This window comes from Eptatretus burgeri, chromosome 14 (assembly GCF_056783735.1).
Source record: "Eptatretus burgeri isolate ZD-2024b chromosome 14, Ebu_testis_v1, whole genome shotgun sequence".
NCBI classification, from domain to species: domain Eukaryota; kingdom Metazoa; phylum Chordata; class Myxini; order Myxiniformes; family Myxinidae; genus Eptatretus; species Eptatretus burgeri.
This window is the reverse complement of record NC_140974.1, coordinates 26,494,731-26,510,808: the sequence shown is the minus strand read 5'-3', so window position 1 is coordinate 26,510,808 and position 16,078 is coordinate 26,494,731. Positions and strand designations below refer to the sequence as shown.

The following is a 16,078-nucleotide window of genomic DNA, read 5'->3' as shown; positions in this document are numbered from 1 at the left end:
ATGTGAATACTTTTCAAATTTCAACTCAATCGGATGGAATTTGAGGATTTAGAAAATTTGGGTCAAATTGGCCTTTTGGCCTATGTAGACCTTTTCAGTCGACCAAATTTTATGAAACTGCAATGCGGGACCGTCGCAGGGTCGGTGACATTAATCTCTGAAAATTAAAAGAGGGGGAAGAGGAGGAAGAGAAGATAAGGGATAAGCGATAATAAATAGAGGGGGAGAGTGAGAAGCAGAGTGACAAGCCCGAGGCTTGTTTGCATGAAAAAAAGGATCGGTTGAGTGGTTTGGACTGGAGGCGAGTGGACAGACAAACACACAAACAAACGCAAACAAATGGAGGTGATCAACAAACTTGTGAAAAAAATAATTTCAAACAAACAAACACAAACAAATGGAGGCGGTCAACATACTTGTGAAAAAATTTTTTTCAAACAAACACACAAACAAGTGGAGGTGATCAACAAACTTGTGAAAAAAAATAATTTCAAACAAACAAACACAAACAAATGGAGGCGATCAACATACTTGTGAAAAAAAAAATTGCCATGTAACAAACAGACAGAAAGGGTTGAAATCATAACCTCCTTCACCTTCAGTGGCGGAGGTAACTAGAAAACATCTCTAAATCCTGTCCACATCCACTTTGTTATGTACAAAACTAAACTTGACAAAAATGGCATTTTAAAAAAATGTACATTTTATTAATTTGTGCTCTCCACGTTCTCATATTGAAGTTGAAAATTTGATAACAAAAGCTCAAATCGTTAAAAAAATAAGTTATGGCCTGGACAGACAGACACACACAAACACACATACACACACAGAAGCAATTTCAAAACCCTGTGTCCTGCTGTGCTGGGGGACGGGCTAACTGCAATCTTACAAATACACAGTTTGTCATTTTGGGATCTGAGAGGATAGCATATGGGAATGGAAATTCCTCAAACTCCCCTAATGATAGATAAACTAAAGGGATTTGAATTTTGTAAAACTCTCATTCATTTGATGATGGAACTTCCACATAACCTTTTATTTAGCACTTCTTACTATTATGGGAAATTCGGAGTAAAAGGAAGCTGCAAATCACATTCAAAACTTCATGTTTCAGCAATGAATGGTCGTAAGTGGAGTCTATGGGACTATCACTTTCCCATCGCAGACAGGTCGATGGTCTCTCTGTCTTCTACCGCTTCATTTCTCGTCTTCAACCCCCTGCTCTTTCCGTGTTATGTCCTCCCACTCCTCCCCCAGGTTTCTACAGGGCGCACACAGTCCACCATCAATGCCCTTCTGGTGAAACTACCGAAATCCAGGATCACTGCCCACCTCCACTCATTTATTCCTCTTTTTCCCAACTGTGGAACCACCTTCCACATTCTCTTCAATCTCATTCCTTCCTTCAGATCTTCAAGACAGCTTTTCACCACCATCTCAGATATTCCCCCATCCAAAGCGATAATCTTTTCCACCCACCCCCCTTAGCCGTTTCCTTCCCCCCCCCCATATCACTCCTGCTCCCATATTTTCAGTTTTGCCTTCCTGAGTGTTTGCTTCTCTATCCACATTCTCCACCATACATTCTCTCCTGCCTCTATTCCTCCCCACATCCATTGTCTGTCCAAGTGTGTGTGTGTGTGTGTGTGTGTGTGTGTGTGTGTGTGTGTGTGTGTGTGTGTGTGTGTGTGTGTGTGTGTGTGTGTGTGTGTGTGTGTGTGTGTGTGTGTGTCTCTCTCTCTCTCTCTCTCTCTCTCTCTCTCTCTCTCTCTCTCTCTCTCTCTCTCTCTCTCTCTCTCTCTCTCTCTCTCTCTCTCTCTCTCTCTCTGTCTGTCTCTGTCTCTCTCCTCGTTCTATTGCATCCTGATCCATTCAGTGCTGTGCATCTTCCATGACCATTGACTGTGAGCAAAAAAAACCCAGCAATTTGAGTTCCGCGTATAACCTCCAACTCTGAGACGTGTCAGGCAAACAAGCCTCGGGCTTGTCACTCTGCTTCTCACTCTCCCCCTCTATTTATTATCGCTTATCCCTTATCTTCTCTTCCTCCTCTTCCCCCTCTTCCCCTTCCCCTCCATCTCCCCTCTCCAAATTCTGTTGTTCTTTGGTTTAAACGACCTCCAAAACGCATGCTTGAGGCTTTTTTATAAACCCCTTTATCTTCCCCTCCTAAATGAGCACACTCTTGTCAATGTTGTAACATCTCTCCCCAGTTGGCCATTGTGTTTTCAATTATTAAATGTAATATTAAATTTCACTTTCTAATGTCACCTTTAAATTTGTTCGGTGATATGGAAGCTGTTCTTCTCGATGGGTTGAGGTTTTTGAGTTAGACGTCAGGTTTACAAATGGCCAAGACTTTGTGTACAGAGCATGGTAAGGAGATATACTTTTCATTTATCTTTGTTTCCTTCACCCTTTTATATCTCATGGACCTTCCTTGATCAGAGACTAAGTGATGTGTACCGAGCTTTGCACAACGTGTATGCCCGTCTTATTACAAAGACTCGAACACGTCTTCAAGACTCTTACTTCCGCATTGCACTCTTTGGATTGGTAAGCTTTTTATTTTGTTTACCTGTTTATTTGTTATCATATTTGGTGATTAGTTAAACAGACAAAATATGTAAAAACATAACCATGTGATAAATGAGTGACGTAATCATTTCAATAACTAAGGAACCTACAGTTCCGATAGAAAGTCAACACACCCTTTCAAAATTTTCACCTTTTGTTGCCTTATAGGCTTACATAGCCTGTAATTAAATGGCATTAATCAGGATTTTTCACATCGTAACCCACAACATCCAAGTGAAAAACAAATTCTACAAATTTCAGAAAATTACTTAAAAATACAAAACTAGAATATCTGGGTTGGATAAGTGTCCACTCCCCTTATAATAACAATTGTAAATTAGCTCAGGTGTACCCAATCACCTTCAAAATCACACAAAGTTAATTGGCCTCCACCTGTGTAAAATTGCAGTGATTCTGATTATTTCAGAATAAAATCAGCTGTTCCTGTATGTGTCCTCTGCTAGGTGGTGTAGTTCACAGCAACGACTCAACCATGAGCACCAATGAGCTTTCAAAAGACCTCTGGGATAAAGTTGTGGAAAGGCACAAATCAGGGTATGGGAATAAAAATAATTCAAAGGCCTTGAATATCCCTTGGAGTACAGTCACGACAATCATTAAGAAGTGGAAGGTGTATGGTACCACGAAGATGCTGCCTCGATCAGGCTGTCCCTCCAAACTGGAGTCAAGTAAGGAAGACACTGATAAGAGAGGCCACCGAGAGGCCAAGAGCAACTTTGAAAGAGCTACATACCTTTATGGTAAAGACTGGTCACTGTGTGCATGTTACAGCAATATCCCAAGCACTCCACAAGTCTGACCCTTATGGTAGGGTGTCAAGAAGGAAGCCATTACTCAAAAAAGCCTACCTTGAGTCCCATTTGAGGGAAGCAAAAAACCACTCTGGACATTCTGAAGCCATGTGGCAAAACATTTTGTGGTCTGAAGAAACCAAGATGGAACTTTATCATTTAACGTTTATCACAAACCCAACACAGCACATCACCCAAAGAATACCATCCCTACTGTGAAGCATGGTGGTGGCAGCATCATGTTATGGGGATGTTTCTCATCAACCGGGAATGGAGCACTTGTCAGGATTGAAGGGAAAATGGATGGAGCAAAATACCGAAAAATCCTAGAGGAAAACCTGCTGACCTCTGCAAGAAAGCTGAAATTGGGATGGAAGTTCACCTTTCAGCATGACAATGATCCAAAGCACACAGCCAAAGCTACACTGCAGTGGCTAAGGAACAAAAAGACAAATGTCCTTGAGTGGCCTGATCAGAACCCCGACCTAAATCCAATTGAAAATCTGTAGCACGACTTGAAGATTGCTGTCCATCAACGCTCCCCACACAACTTGACTCAATTTGAACAGTTTTACACAGAAGAATCAACAAATATTGCCCATTCAAGGTGTGCAAAGTTGGTAGAGACCTAGCCCAACAGACTCACAGCTGAAATTGCTGTCAAAGGTGCTTCAATCAAGTATTAACTCAGGGGGGTGGACACTCATCCAACCAAAATATTCCAGTTTTGTGTTTTTAATTATTTTTCTGAATCTTGCAGAATTTCTTTTTCATTTGGAAGTTGTGGGTTACGATGTGTAAATAATGGTAGAAAAAGTTGATTTAATTCCAGGCTGCGGGGCAACAAAAGGTGAACATTTTGAAAGGGTGTGTAGACTTTCTATTGGCATTGTATGAATTTGTTTTGTGGGATTTGGAGGAATTTTCTTGGCTGACTGTGTTATTACATTGTTCTACTTTGATGTCTCTCCTCAACGTCTCCCCCCAACGTCTGCCCCCAACGTCTCCCCACAACGTCGCCTCCCAAAATCTCTCTCTGCAACTTCCCCAACGCCCCCCCCAATGCCTCCCCCTTAACATCTCCCCCTCACGTCCCCTCCCCCCCAGACATCTGTCCTCCTCTCAACATCTCCCCCCCCACGTCTCCCCCAAACGTCCCAACCCCCCCAATGTCTCACCCACAACGTCTTTCCTCCCCAACATCTCCCCTCCCCAATGTCTCCCCTCCCCAACATCTCCCCACCCCTTTATGTCTCCTTCCCTAACCTCTCACCCCTCTCAATGTCTGCCCCCCCTTCAACGTCTCCCCCCAACGTCTCCCCCACCCAACGTCTTCTCCTAATGTCTCCCCCAACGTCTCCCCACCCAACATCCCCCCCAACGTCTCCCCTCCCTAGCATCTCCCATTCCCCAACGTCTCTCCCACCTACGTCCACATTCTACATTTTTCAATTTCCCTTTTATCTTTTTCTTTCACCCTCTCCCTCATGGTGTGCAGGCGGTGGTAAGTTCTCACCTCATGCATTTTACTATTGCTTTCCAAGGATGTCTCTGAATGCCTTTGCTTGCATCTAACCCTTGGCAGTGACCTAACCCTGCCTTCAAAATCAACATCTCTCAATTGGCTAAACAGCAGACACGTCTCCCATCATGCCTACTTGTTGTGTTTGTTGTCCAATCGTTACAAATCCTGATTTTGCAGGTTGTATAGATGTAGTGGATAATGACTTTCCATCAGACTAGCATGGCTAGATTTATAAGATGGTCGGTCACTTTCCCTTGAACGGCTCCCCTCTGGATCTTTTGGTCCATAGCCATCCTCATTTTCTGATTTGGCAGCCGCATAATGCTCCATTTATGCTTCTAAAACTATAGTAAGTGTTTGATCTTTGCTTGTTGTGTCTCTCCTAACAGGCCCTAACTCATCGTGCCACTGTTGCTAACCTTTGTGTAAGGGTTATTTATGCTTTGTGATGCTACTAAGCTGATTAGTACCACACCTGTATGGCAAACCGCTCACACACTCCCATATTTCACGTCGCCCTCAGACCCCACATTTACCCGATTTGTACCATACCGCAGAGACTCTAATCTCAACCCTAATCTTTGCTCTTTTGTGCTTAACTTCCCTCAGCACACATCTCACCATCTGTTTTGACTTTCTCTCACTCACTTACTCACTGCCCCTCAGGGGAATTTTGATGACGAGGAGTGGAAAGAGTATGTCTACAAAGAACCACAGTTGACAGGTTTGTCTGAAGTATCACAGCGTTTTGAACGTTTATATTCCAACAAGTTCGGAGCTGATAATGTCCGTATCATTCAAGACTCTAACCCGGTGAGTTTTGTTTTATTTTTCTTCACCTACTTCTATGTTTCCCTTCAAATCTGTTCCTTGTTGAATTATTTTTGGGTATAACTCACCACCAAAAACCACTTCCTGTTTCACATCTGCAAAAGTGACTCCATGTTTTTGTGTTTTCAAACATCCAGGTTGACATTCAACTGCTGGACCCCAAAGTGGCATACGTCCAGATAACTTTTGTGACACCACTCACTCAGAATACCGATGGAGTGCAGCTGGTGGAACCAGGAAGCCGTGGAGACGTGCGGCACTTTTCATTTGAAACACCGTATACCCAAGATGGTCGTAAACACGGAAGTGTAGAAGAACAGTGCAAGCGGAAAACGATCCTCACCAGTATGTGTTGAACATCTCATTGAGTCTCTTTACACCCCTCCATCTCTTCCTTTGCTTTGGTTTCCTCGTTTATGTTTTACCCTCCTATGTTCCTTCTTTGCTTCAATCTTTTTACCTCTGCCACCAAAGATGGACAAGTTATGTATTTATTTAGCCTGTTTGTCTGTCTGCGAGCATGATATCTCAAAAGGTTATGGACAGATTCAGGCGAAACTTGGTGGACAGGTTGGGTGTGTCACAATGACGAATTGATTCGATTTTGGTGAAGATCCTGATCCGAATTTCATAATTTATTCAGTGAAACTTCACCATTGAGAGACAAGACAAAAACGATATATAGCACGATATCTCAAAAATATGTGGAAGGATTATGATAAAACTTGATGGATGAGATGGTTTGGTGACAAGAACAAGCCGGTAAGATTTTGAATAAGGTCTGGATGCAGATTCAGTGGAATACAAAATGAAAACTGTTCAGCCTGGTTCTCTTAGTGTCAAAATTAATAATTTTATTAGCTTTCAGTTCCAGTTGCTACATGTCGGTTCTTTATGTGGCATCCAGAATTTTCCATAATCTTTTCCTTCACCACCATGTGTTTCATCAAAACTTTAAATGGTTCAAAAGGATGTACTTTGTGAATGAAAACAACTGCAGAAGTCTCTGAATTAATCCTCTCCCCCCCACCCTCCCCCTCTCCCCCCCACCCTCCCCACCCACACCCTCTCTCCCTCACCTCTCCCTCCCTCACCTCTCCCTCCCTCCCCACTCCCTCCTCCACCCCACTCCCTCCTCCCTCCCCCACTCCCTCCCCACTCCCTCTTCCACCCCACTCCCTCCTCCCTCCCCCACCCCACTCCCTCCTCCCTCCCCCACTCCCTCCTCCCTCCCCCACCCCACTCCCTCCTCCCTCCCCCACTCCCTCCTCCCTCCCCCACCCCACTCCCTCCTCCCTCCCCCACCCCACTCCCTCCTCCCTCCCCCACTCCCTCCCTCCCTCCCTCCCCCACCCCACTCCCTCCTCCCTCCCCCACTCCCTCCTCCCTCCCCCACCCCACCCCACTCCCTCCCCCACCCCACCCCACTCCCTCCTCCCTCCCCCACTCCCTCCTCCCTCCCCCACCCCACTCCCTCCTCCCTCCCCCACTCCCTCCTCCCTCCCCCACTCCTCCCTCCCCCACTCCCTCCTCCCTCCCCACCCCACTCCCTCCTCCCTCCCCCACTCCCTCCTCCCTCCCCCACCCCACTCCCTCCTCCCTCCCCCACTCCCTCCTCCACCCCACTCCCTCCTCCCCCACCCCACTCCCTCCTCCCTCCCCCACTCCCTCCTCCCTCCCCCACCCCACCCCACTCCCTCCCTCCTCCACTCCCTCCCCCTCCCTCCCCCACCCCTCCCTCCACTCCCTCCTCCCCCACCCCACTCCCCCACCCCACCCCACTCCCTCCCCCTCCACTCCCTCCCTCCACTCCCTCCTCCACTCCCTCCACTCCCTCCCTCCACTCCACTCCCTCCACTCCCTCCCTCCACTCCCTCCACTCCCTCCACTCCCTCCCTCCACTCCCTCCACTCCCTCCCTCCACTCCCTCCCTCCACTCCCTCCCTCCTCGCCCTCCACTCCCTCCCCCTCTCCCCCACTCCCCTCCCTCCATCCCCCACTCCCTCCCCCCACTCGACTCCCCCCCACTCGACCCCTCCTCCCCCACTCGACTCCTCCTCCCCCCACCCGACTCCCTCCTCCCCCCCACTCGACTCCCTCCTCCCCCCCACTCGACTCCCTCCTCCCCCCACTCGACTCCCTCCTCCCCCCCCACTCGACTCCCTCCTCCCCCCCACTCGACTCCCTCCTCCCCCACTCGACTCCCTCCTCCCCCCACTCGACTCCCTCCTCCCCCCCACTCCACTCCCTCCTCCCCCCCACTCCACTCCCTCCTCCCCCCCACTTCACTCCCTCCCCCCACTCCCTCCTCACCCACTCCCTCCTCACTCCACTCCCTCCTCCTCCCACTCCACTCCCTCCTCCCCCCCCCACCCCACTCCCTCCTCCCCCCCCCCCCCACTCCACTCCCTCCTCCCCCCCCACTCCACTCCCTCCTCCCCCCACCCACTCCCTCCTCCCCCCCACTCCACTCCCTCCTTCCTCCCCCACTCCACTCCCTCCTCCCCCCCACTCCACTCCCTCCTCCCCACTCCACTCCCTCCTCCCCCCACTCCACTCCCTCCTCCCCCCACTCCACTCCCTCCTCCCTCTCCTCCACCCTCCCCCTCTCCTCCACCCTCCTCCCCCGTGTGCCTGCGATTCCTTGTGCAAGTCGACCCGTGACGTCCTATTTCTCTGTTCTTGTATCCCCACACCACCCTCACCCCATCAGCAAGCAAATCCTTCCCATATATCTGCAAACGGATTCCAGTGCTCTCCAAACACGTTGTTGATTTGGGCCCTGTGGCAGTGGCAGTCGATGAGATGCAACGGAAGCTCCAAGAGCTCCGGGATCTTTGCTTGGAGCCCCGAGTCAATATGATCCAGCTTCAGCTCAAACTGCAAGGCAGTATCTGTGTGCAGGTGTGTGTACCTTTTATTTCTCCCTGTGAATGAAGTACCTCCACTCCACAGCAGTGACGAAGCCACAAAGAAGAGCGGTGAAGAGTTTGCATCATGTTTGCAGGTCAATGCCGGTCCGATGACTTACGCGAGAGCTTTCCTTCAAAAAGCAAATGCTTCCAAATACCCTGCGCTTGAGGTTGAACTGCTCGGGGTTCTTTTTCGGTAAGTGTGGTAACTGGTTCCATGTTGCTCGCTGTGTACTGTACGTGCAACGTTGAATGGTAAAGTGTTAGTGATGTCACTGACTGTTTGTGAGTGAATAGTTCAATGGTATTGCTGTCTCATCTTTCTTTTCACGATATGGTGTGATTGTTTTTTAATTTCAGTCCAAAATTAATAAATTCATTGTATTTCTCACTTATTGGTGGTGGAGTGGAAGTGTTGTGGTTGAGCAAATTGGATTGTAGGTGTCTGTGGGAGAAGCCATTCATAAAGTACAAACTCCTTTTGTTGAAATAAATGATTAGTCTAAGTCTGATCATTAATAAAGTATCGTTTAAGCAATTCCTCGTTAGTATTTTTCATATCCACTTCAAGCAGTTGTACAATAAGGAAAATGTAAACGTTCAGTTGGACTTAACTTTCTTGTATGCAGTGTTGAGGCTTGTGGAGAACAAAAACAATAGTAGAAAGGGGGGGGGGGGACACTCCAACAACAGACTATAGGGAGACTTGGAGGAAGATAGGATGTGGAGAAGAATCAGGACAAGAGGAGGACACAGTGGGTGAACAAGATTGACAGCAACAATCTGGGACAGCAGTAGCAAATTAGGAAGTAAAAACTGGGTTTGGGGAGGGTTATTGAAATATCAGTCGTGGATCGGGTGACCCGGTGGACATGCCTTGAAGCCCTGGAGGGATGAATGAGATTGAAGAGACTGAGGAAGTTGGTTCCACAGGTGGGAAAACAGAGCAACGAATGAGTAGAGGTGAGCAGTGATCCTGGATTTAGGTAGTTTTACCAGAAGGGGGTTGATTGTGGACTGTGTGCTCCCTGCAGAAACCTGGGGTGGACAAAGCATGGAAAAGTCAGAGGGTGCAAGACCAGAAAGGAGGCAGTAGAAGACAGAGAGACCATCGATGTGTCTGCGATATGAAAGGAACAGTGCCAGAGACTCAGCTGCATTATCGGAGATTCCAATGATTTTGAAGTCCTTAGTTTCCTGAATGTCAAGCTGAGCAAGGTGTGAGTCAGGGATGCCAGACTGTATCGAAAGCTCGAGATATGTCAAGAGAGATGGCCCTGATCTCATGTCTGATATTGAGGTCCTCCATCCATTGTTGGGAGAGTCGAGGCAGCATGTCCAGGGTAGAGTGACCAAATCCGAACTGATGGTCTGAGATCATACCATTTGACAAAAGGAAGGATTTGAAGTCAACTGCAGTGATGGATTCCATGACCTTACCGATGATTGGAAGCAAGCTGATAGATCTGTAGTTAAAGGGATCCACTTTTGAAACTTTTTTACATAATGCAATGATATTGGCAGCTTTCCAAGAAGATGGAAGATGACCGAGGGCAAATGATAGGGTGAAAAGGGCATTGAAAGGAAGTGCAAGAGCAGCAGAGAAGGTTTTTTAGGACATGTGAGTTGATGCCGTCCGATCCAGTAGCAGAATCAGAGTTGAGGGTTGAAAGAACCTTTTCCACTTTCTCAGGTGCAAAAGACACAAAATCCAGGAGCAGTTGGGTATGACAGGGAAGGATAGCTATGGGGACTTAAGGGGTTGGGGACACAAGATTTGTAAGCAAGCACAGATTTGAGGAATTCAGCCTCTCCTCACGAGCAGAGTCTGTTGTGGTATCATTTGAAGCGAGGGAAGGGATGGAAGGGGAGCATACTCCCGAGACAAACTTAACAAGGTGCTACCAGGTTGAAGAGGAGGGAGACAAGTTTGAAAGTCGTTTCTTGATGTTAGATTCATGTTTTTTTCCTGGCTCTCGTGAGAGTGGACACCCATGAGATTGCCTTCAGTTGGACTTGCCTTCAAGGAAATGAAGGCAAGTTGTTTCAAGGCAACTGCCTCATCACCACAGAATTCAGTGTACCATGGGTGGGGAGTGGGGTAGAATAATTGAAGACTCGATGGGATGACTGTGCATAAGAGAGAGCAGGTTTCTATGGAAGATTTCCCAGGCTGAATTAATGGGACACCAGTCTTGAAGAGAGACGGCTGCTTGCAGTCCCGGCCAATCTGCTTGAGTGAACTGCCAGACTTTCTGGTGCCCAGGCAGCTCTCTGACAGCAGAGAGATGTTGACTCTCATAAGCATATGATCAGACACACTAATTGGAACAGAGGAAGAGCAGGAGACATTAGCAGGAAAGTTGGTCATGACCAAGTCCAGAAGGAAGCATTTGCCATTGGCAGACATCCAGGTTGGAAAGTTCACAGGTTGAGTCAGTCCTATGGAGTCATTGTCGTTTGCTGAAGTGCCATGGTTGGTGAGAGAGGGACCCACCCCCAGCCAAGTTGCATGGTCACAATTGAAATTGCCACATATGAAGAAGAGAGAGTTGGGATGAGTGGTTAAAAGTTTGTCCATGTTGTCTGAGAGAGAGATTAAGATGGATTTGTCACTGTTTGGAGGATGGCACAACACACAGACAAACAACATGTGAGAGCTGAGGGAAGGTCGCAGCTGAAGGTACTCATGGGGAATGGGAGGTGTAAGATCATTACTAGGGCAGTGAAAAAATTGAGTTATTGATATAAAGTGCATCTCCGCTGCCAGGTTGAGGTTCAGGCCTCTCAAACCGGAGGAGATAACAGCCGGGGAGAGACACTAAGGAGTCAGGGACATTGTGGGAGGAAGGATTCTGTTAAACAAATGATGTCCGGTTTATCAGCAGTGCCCTTGATTGAGAGATCTGTAAGGTTGGAGCGGAGGCCTCGGATGTTTGAAGTCCACTCAGGTAGATGGGAGGAGACACTGTTGGTAGGATGCAGGAATGTTACAAGGGGGTGAGCAACTTAGAGAGTGGAAGAGTGAGACGGGGTGAGGTTAACGGGAGACTGTGATGGGGTGAAGTGAAGGGGGAAGCTGCGAGGGGTGGGTAAGGAGGAAGCAGAAACCGGGCATGATGTGGAGGGAAGCTGAACAGGGGGACGCAGACATATAAGGGATGGGGTTTAGAGGACACAGGCATGTAAGAGGTGATTGGGTGGGGAGGTACTGACTTGGAGGGGTTTGACACCATTTAATGGACATGGAGGGGAGTTTATGGTCATGTGCAGACGACCTCTGCAAAGTGGACTTCTTACGATTCCCAATTATATATACAGAGACAGACATCATGGGAGGGGTGAAACAAATGGTTGTTGTAGGCACACGGGAAAGTTGTACTGTAGGGAAGTTGTATTGTACTGTAGTTGTAGTACATGTAGTTGGACGATGTGCGGGGTGGGAAGGCGGTTTGGTCCACACAAGTGTTACAGCTTTGGGTATGTTCTATTATAATAAGTTGATGACAATAGATTAAGTGCACTACACATGAGTGTAAAGGGGACATGATAAGTTGAATCACCTTTTCTCTTTGAGCTGCATACCTATTGCCAACTTGCACAAGGCAGAAGTGTGGTGGTGATGTAAAGTTATTAACATACATTTGAACAAAATGAGGAGGAAGAAAATAAATAGAGGAGGTTGAAATCTAAGCTTTACCCATTTTGTGTATTCAATGCGTCAACTAGATGGATCAAAACTTGCAAAAGAATGAAGAAAAACTTGTGGTGTTCACTTTTCCATCTACCGACCTTCACCTAGCTTACCGTTTGTTCTCATGTAGAATAAGTTAACCCTCCCGTATTGAGAGTGGCACCGGTCATTTTGTTCACATGTTTTAATCACCTTGCATCCCCCACTTCCTCACTTCCATCATCACTTTTCTTCATCCCTTTATGTCCGTCCTTGTGTATTCTCCCTTCCTCTCTTTCATCATCATTCTCATGCTCACCGTTGTGCTGAATTGCAGTCTCTCGAGTGAATTCTGGAACACCTGACACACACTACTCTTCATACACTATTATAAAACCTCCACCTGATTTCTCCTCATCATTGGAGTTCACATTCTGATTATGTTTTTCCTCTCTCTTCTATAACCTCACCTCTTCAAACACTAAATGGAATATAATATCGATCAATCTTAAATATTGACTCTTCCCATCCATCATATCTTCTTTGTCCATGCACAAGGTAAACCTCTCTCGTTTATTCCTGCGTTCCTTTGACATTATCTTGTACATCATTTTAACATCATCTTTCATGTAAACACAGTAATGAACTCACCACAATGAAGGTACAAATATACTATCATCGCACGATATGATGATGAAGTGTGTGTGTGGTTAGATGCGTGCGGTGTGCACCTGTGCAAGCTTTGTCACATACCTCTCAAGGTGTGTGGTTGCGAGTGCACGAATGGTTTGTGATGTGGGTGCTTGTACTCCACGGACACTCAGACAGTTCGTGGATACCTGTGGGGAAGCTTTGGAGATAAACAAACGACTTGTCAAGGAGGACCAGCGGGAATACCATGCTGACTTAACAGAAAAGTACAAGCAGATGGTGCAGGAGCTTTCGGAGATATCTGACACGATGGTGAGGATGATCAGTGGTTGGGGTGATTGATGGTGGCGGACGGGGGTGTTGGTGATCAATGGTGGAAGGAGAGGGAGGGTTAATCGATGATGGGAAGAGGGATACTTGATGGTGAAAGGGGGAGGTGATCTATGGTGGCTGATGATCAATGTGGGTGTGATCGATGATCAATGGTGAAGGGGATACTCGGTGGTGGGAGTGGGGGTGTTAAACGATGATGGAGAGGAGGATAATCGATGGTGGGTTGGGGAGGGGGGGTTATCTATGGTGGTTGTTGATCGATGGCAGGGGTGATTGATGCTAACAGTGATCGTTCAAACGATGATAACCATTACAATGATTATCTGTGATTTTGATAAAATGTAATTTGCTCTCAGCTCAGTAATCGTTCTCCATTCCAGAAGCTGAAGCCAGTTTAGTACATTGGACAATGTGATTTAATATTTCTGTGAAAGAGTGCTCACTTGTATTAATAATTGTCCAATCATCTGCTTCCCTGCAGGCACCTGCAGTTTCCAATGCAACAGACAATCGGAATTCTCTACATTTGTATTTCAACGCCACAGAGCAGGCCTCGGGCAATGGTGCTGCATTTGGAGCCCTGTAGCGATGTACATATTCATTGGGAACTCCTGAGAGAAATCCACTGTCTATGGACTCGGTTATTTGGATAGTGTTGGCGAATAACCCCATTTTCAGTACGATTCTATTACCCCATGCACAAGAAGCAAAAAGCGGGGCAAAGCAATTGGTTCACTTCTCTCTGTCTGTCTATCCTGTCTACAAACGTCAGTTTATGATGGAGGAACAACTTTATTTCATTTGAATGTTATATTTTGAACATGAATAGGAAAACAAACCTGTTGTTCAGCAGCACATTGTCTCTGAATTTGTCCCGACTGCACACGTGCAGAGAGGAGTGAGATTTTTTTTTCCCCTCCGTCTGCCTGTCCGGCAGTCAAACAAAATTGAAAATCATTCCAAACAGGAAACGTACTGTTTTTAAGGACGTCATAAAGGACACAAACAACAAGCACGAAGAACTAATGTAACTTGTTAAATAAAGTGGCGTAGAAGATGCCGCATCAACGGCGGTAAATTTCCAGAAAAAGTTTCTCTGACCTTTAAAATCTTTATTTTATTTCACTTTAATTATATACTGGAACACTGTGGAACGCAAATCGCCTTATTGCCACTTTCAAAAAAAAAAACTTCCATTTAGCAGTACTTGGACAAAAATATTGTGGCATTTTACATCATCTCAACCAATCAAATTTGCCGCTCGTAGACCCCGCCCATATCCTTGTTTCTCAACACAGCGTGGGGTAATGTGTTCTATGAACTCTGGTTTTTTTAATATCGTAAGTACAGGAGAAGAGACGAACTTGTAGACATTAACAATGGCCTTCTGTAGCAAGTGGAATCAGCGTCAACCACGGTGTATGGACCAGCGTCACATGTAGACCAGATCGGGTGGGGCGGGCAGATCATCCCCACCGAGGATCATTGATGAACAAGATTGGTTTTTAGCAACAATGCAATAGTGATGGGGAAATTATCCTGAAACTAAGTTGACTTGCTGAAAATTAGAATCCAAATCACTAACACTGCTGCTTTCAGCTGGATTTGAACCCACAACCTTCGGGGTTCCAATCCAGTCCTCATCAGCGAGTCACCCCCGTAACCCAAAAGGCACCATTTTGTACAAGGGGAAAACTAAGCCATTAAAATAATCGTCCTTGTTGTTCAAACACATACTGTATTTGATTTGATTTTCTTTTCTTCATTGCATTTGAATAATCCCAGCATAGGGAGAGGGGAGAGGCCGGAGGGCTTGCAGGGGGCAGGGGGGGGAGGAATTTTATTTATAAGGTTTCTTTTTTCATTGAAAATCCGAATGTTTTTTGTTTTTGTCTTGTTTGTTCTTCTGTATATTATGGTTTTATAAACAAAATTAAAATCTATGCAATTCTCTGTCAATATTAAGTTCTTGCATTGAAATAAATATTTATGGAATTGCAAGAAATGTTTTGGGGTTTTTTTTTGGGGGGGGGGTTCTCCTGAGCTTGTTTGGTAAAAGTGTAATTGAAGAGATATGATGAAATGTTATGTTCTACAAAGTGCTGAATTGATGCCATGATACTAAAGGAGACATCTTTTCCAATCTATAAAGGTTGTCCATGATGATTAAATATAGTTTAATTACCTCCACCACTGGAGGGAGATGGAGGTTATGTTTTCACCCCTGTACATCTGTCAGGTCAGGTCAGGTATGGGAGCATGTGCCAGAACAGCACGTCGCTGCGTCCACTTTCCGCCGGTACTCCAGGGGCCTCCGTCTGGCCATCCCCCAGGCAGATGCCAGGCCCATCCCCATCTCCTTGAGATGATGGTCAACCTGTTGCAACCATGAGGCACGTGGTCGACCCACTGGCCTCCTCCACTCATGAGACTCCCTCGCTGAGAGAATCTGGTGAGCAGGATCAGAGTCAGGAAAACGAGCCACATGTCCATACAGCCGCAACTGACGCTCACGGACTATGCAGGTAACAAATCTCATCCGAGTCTCTCTCAGCAAGTTGTGAAGTGTGGTGGTACCATGACCTTGACTAATAAAAGCTGTCTCTGGAGAAGGTAGCGACGCAAACCAGAAGTTTCTACGATGAGTCTGTACCAAACCACCAAAAATCGAATGTTTGACCTCACTGTGACCTTGACCTTTGACCGATTTTGACCAAAATCTAATCAGCACTAGCCATCACCCTCCTGAATCACCTCGTGCAAT

General features: G+C 46.5%; 2 protein-coding genes across 2 annotated transcripts in view; both read left to right on the top strand.

Moving 5' to 3' along the window:
* The window catches only part of LOC147012842 (dedicator of cytokinesis protein 9-like), a 230,821-nt gene extending 228,329 nt beyond the window's left edge, over nt 1-2,492 (top strand). Inside the window, exon 48 of the transcript XR_015051080.1 lies at nt 2,449-2,492. The gene's annotated coding sequence lies outside the window, so the exon portion shown is untranslated. The remainder of the gene's footprint in view (nt 1-2,448) is intronic.
* On the top strand, nt 262-15,245 carry LOC147012841 (dedicator of cytokinesis protein 9-like). Its single transcript, XM_085854130.1, has 7 exons — nt 262-2,556; nt 5,581-5,727; nt 5,883-6,090; nt 8,459-8,649; nt 8,753-8,853; nt 13,155-13,293; nt 13,796-15,245. The coding sequence occupies exons 1-7, from the start codon at nt 2,374-2,376 to the stop codon at nt 13,898-13,900; spliced, it is 1,074 nt and encodes a 357-aa protein (XP_085710256.1). The 5' UTR covers nt 262-2,373; the 3' UTR covers nt 13,901-15,245.
* Nucleotides 15,246-16,078: the final 833 nt, after the last annotated feature.

What these genes read in the sequence shown, in the direction of transcription:
- LOC147012841 (XM_085854130.1), top strand. Translation starts at nt 2,374, where the DNA reads ATGGTAAGGAGATATACTTTTCATTTATCTTTGTTTCCTTCACCCTTT. An exon ending in GCATTGCACTCTTTGGATTG is followed by an intron (nt 2,557 to 5,580) that starts GTAAGCTTTTTA and finishes ACTGCCCCTCAG; the next exon opens with GGGAATTTTGATGACGAGGA. An exon ending in TCATTCAAGACTCTAACCCG is followed by an intron (nt 5,728 to 5,882) that starts GTGAGTTTTGTT and finishes TCAAACATCCAG; the next exon opens with GTTGACATTCAACTGCTGGA.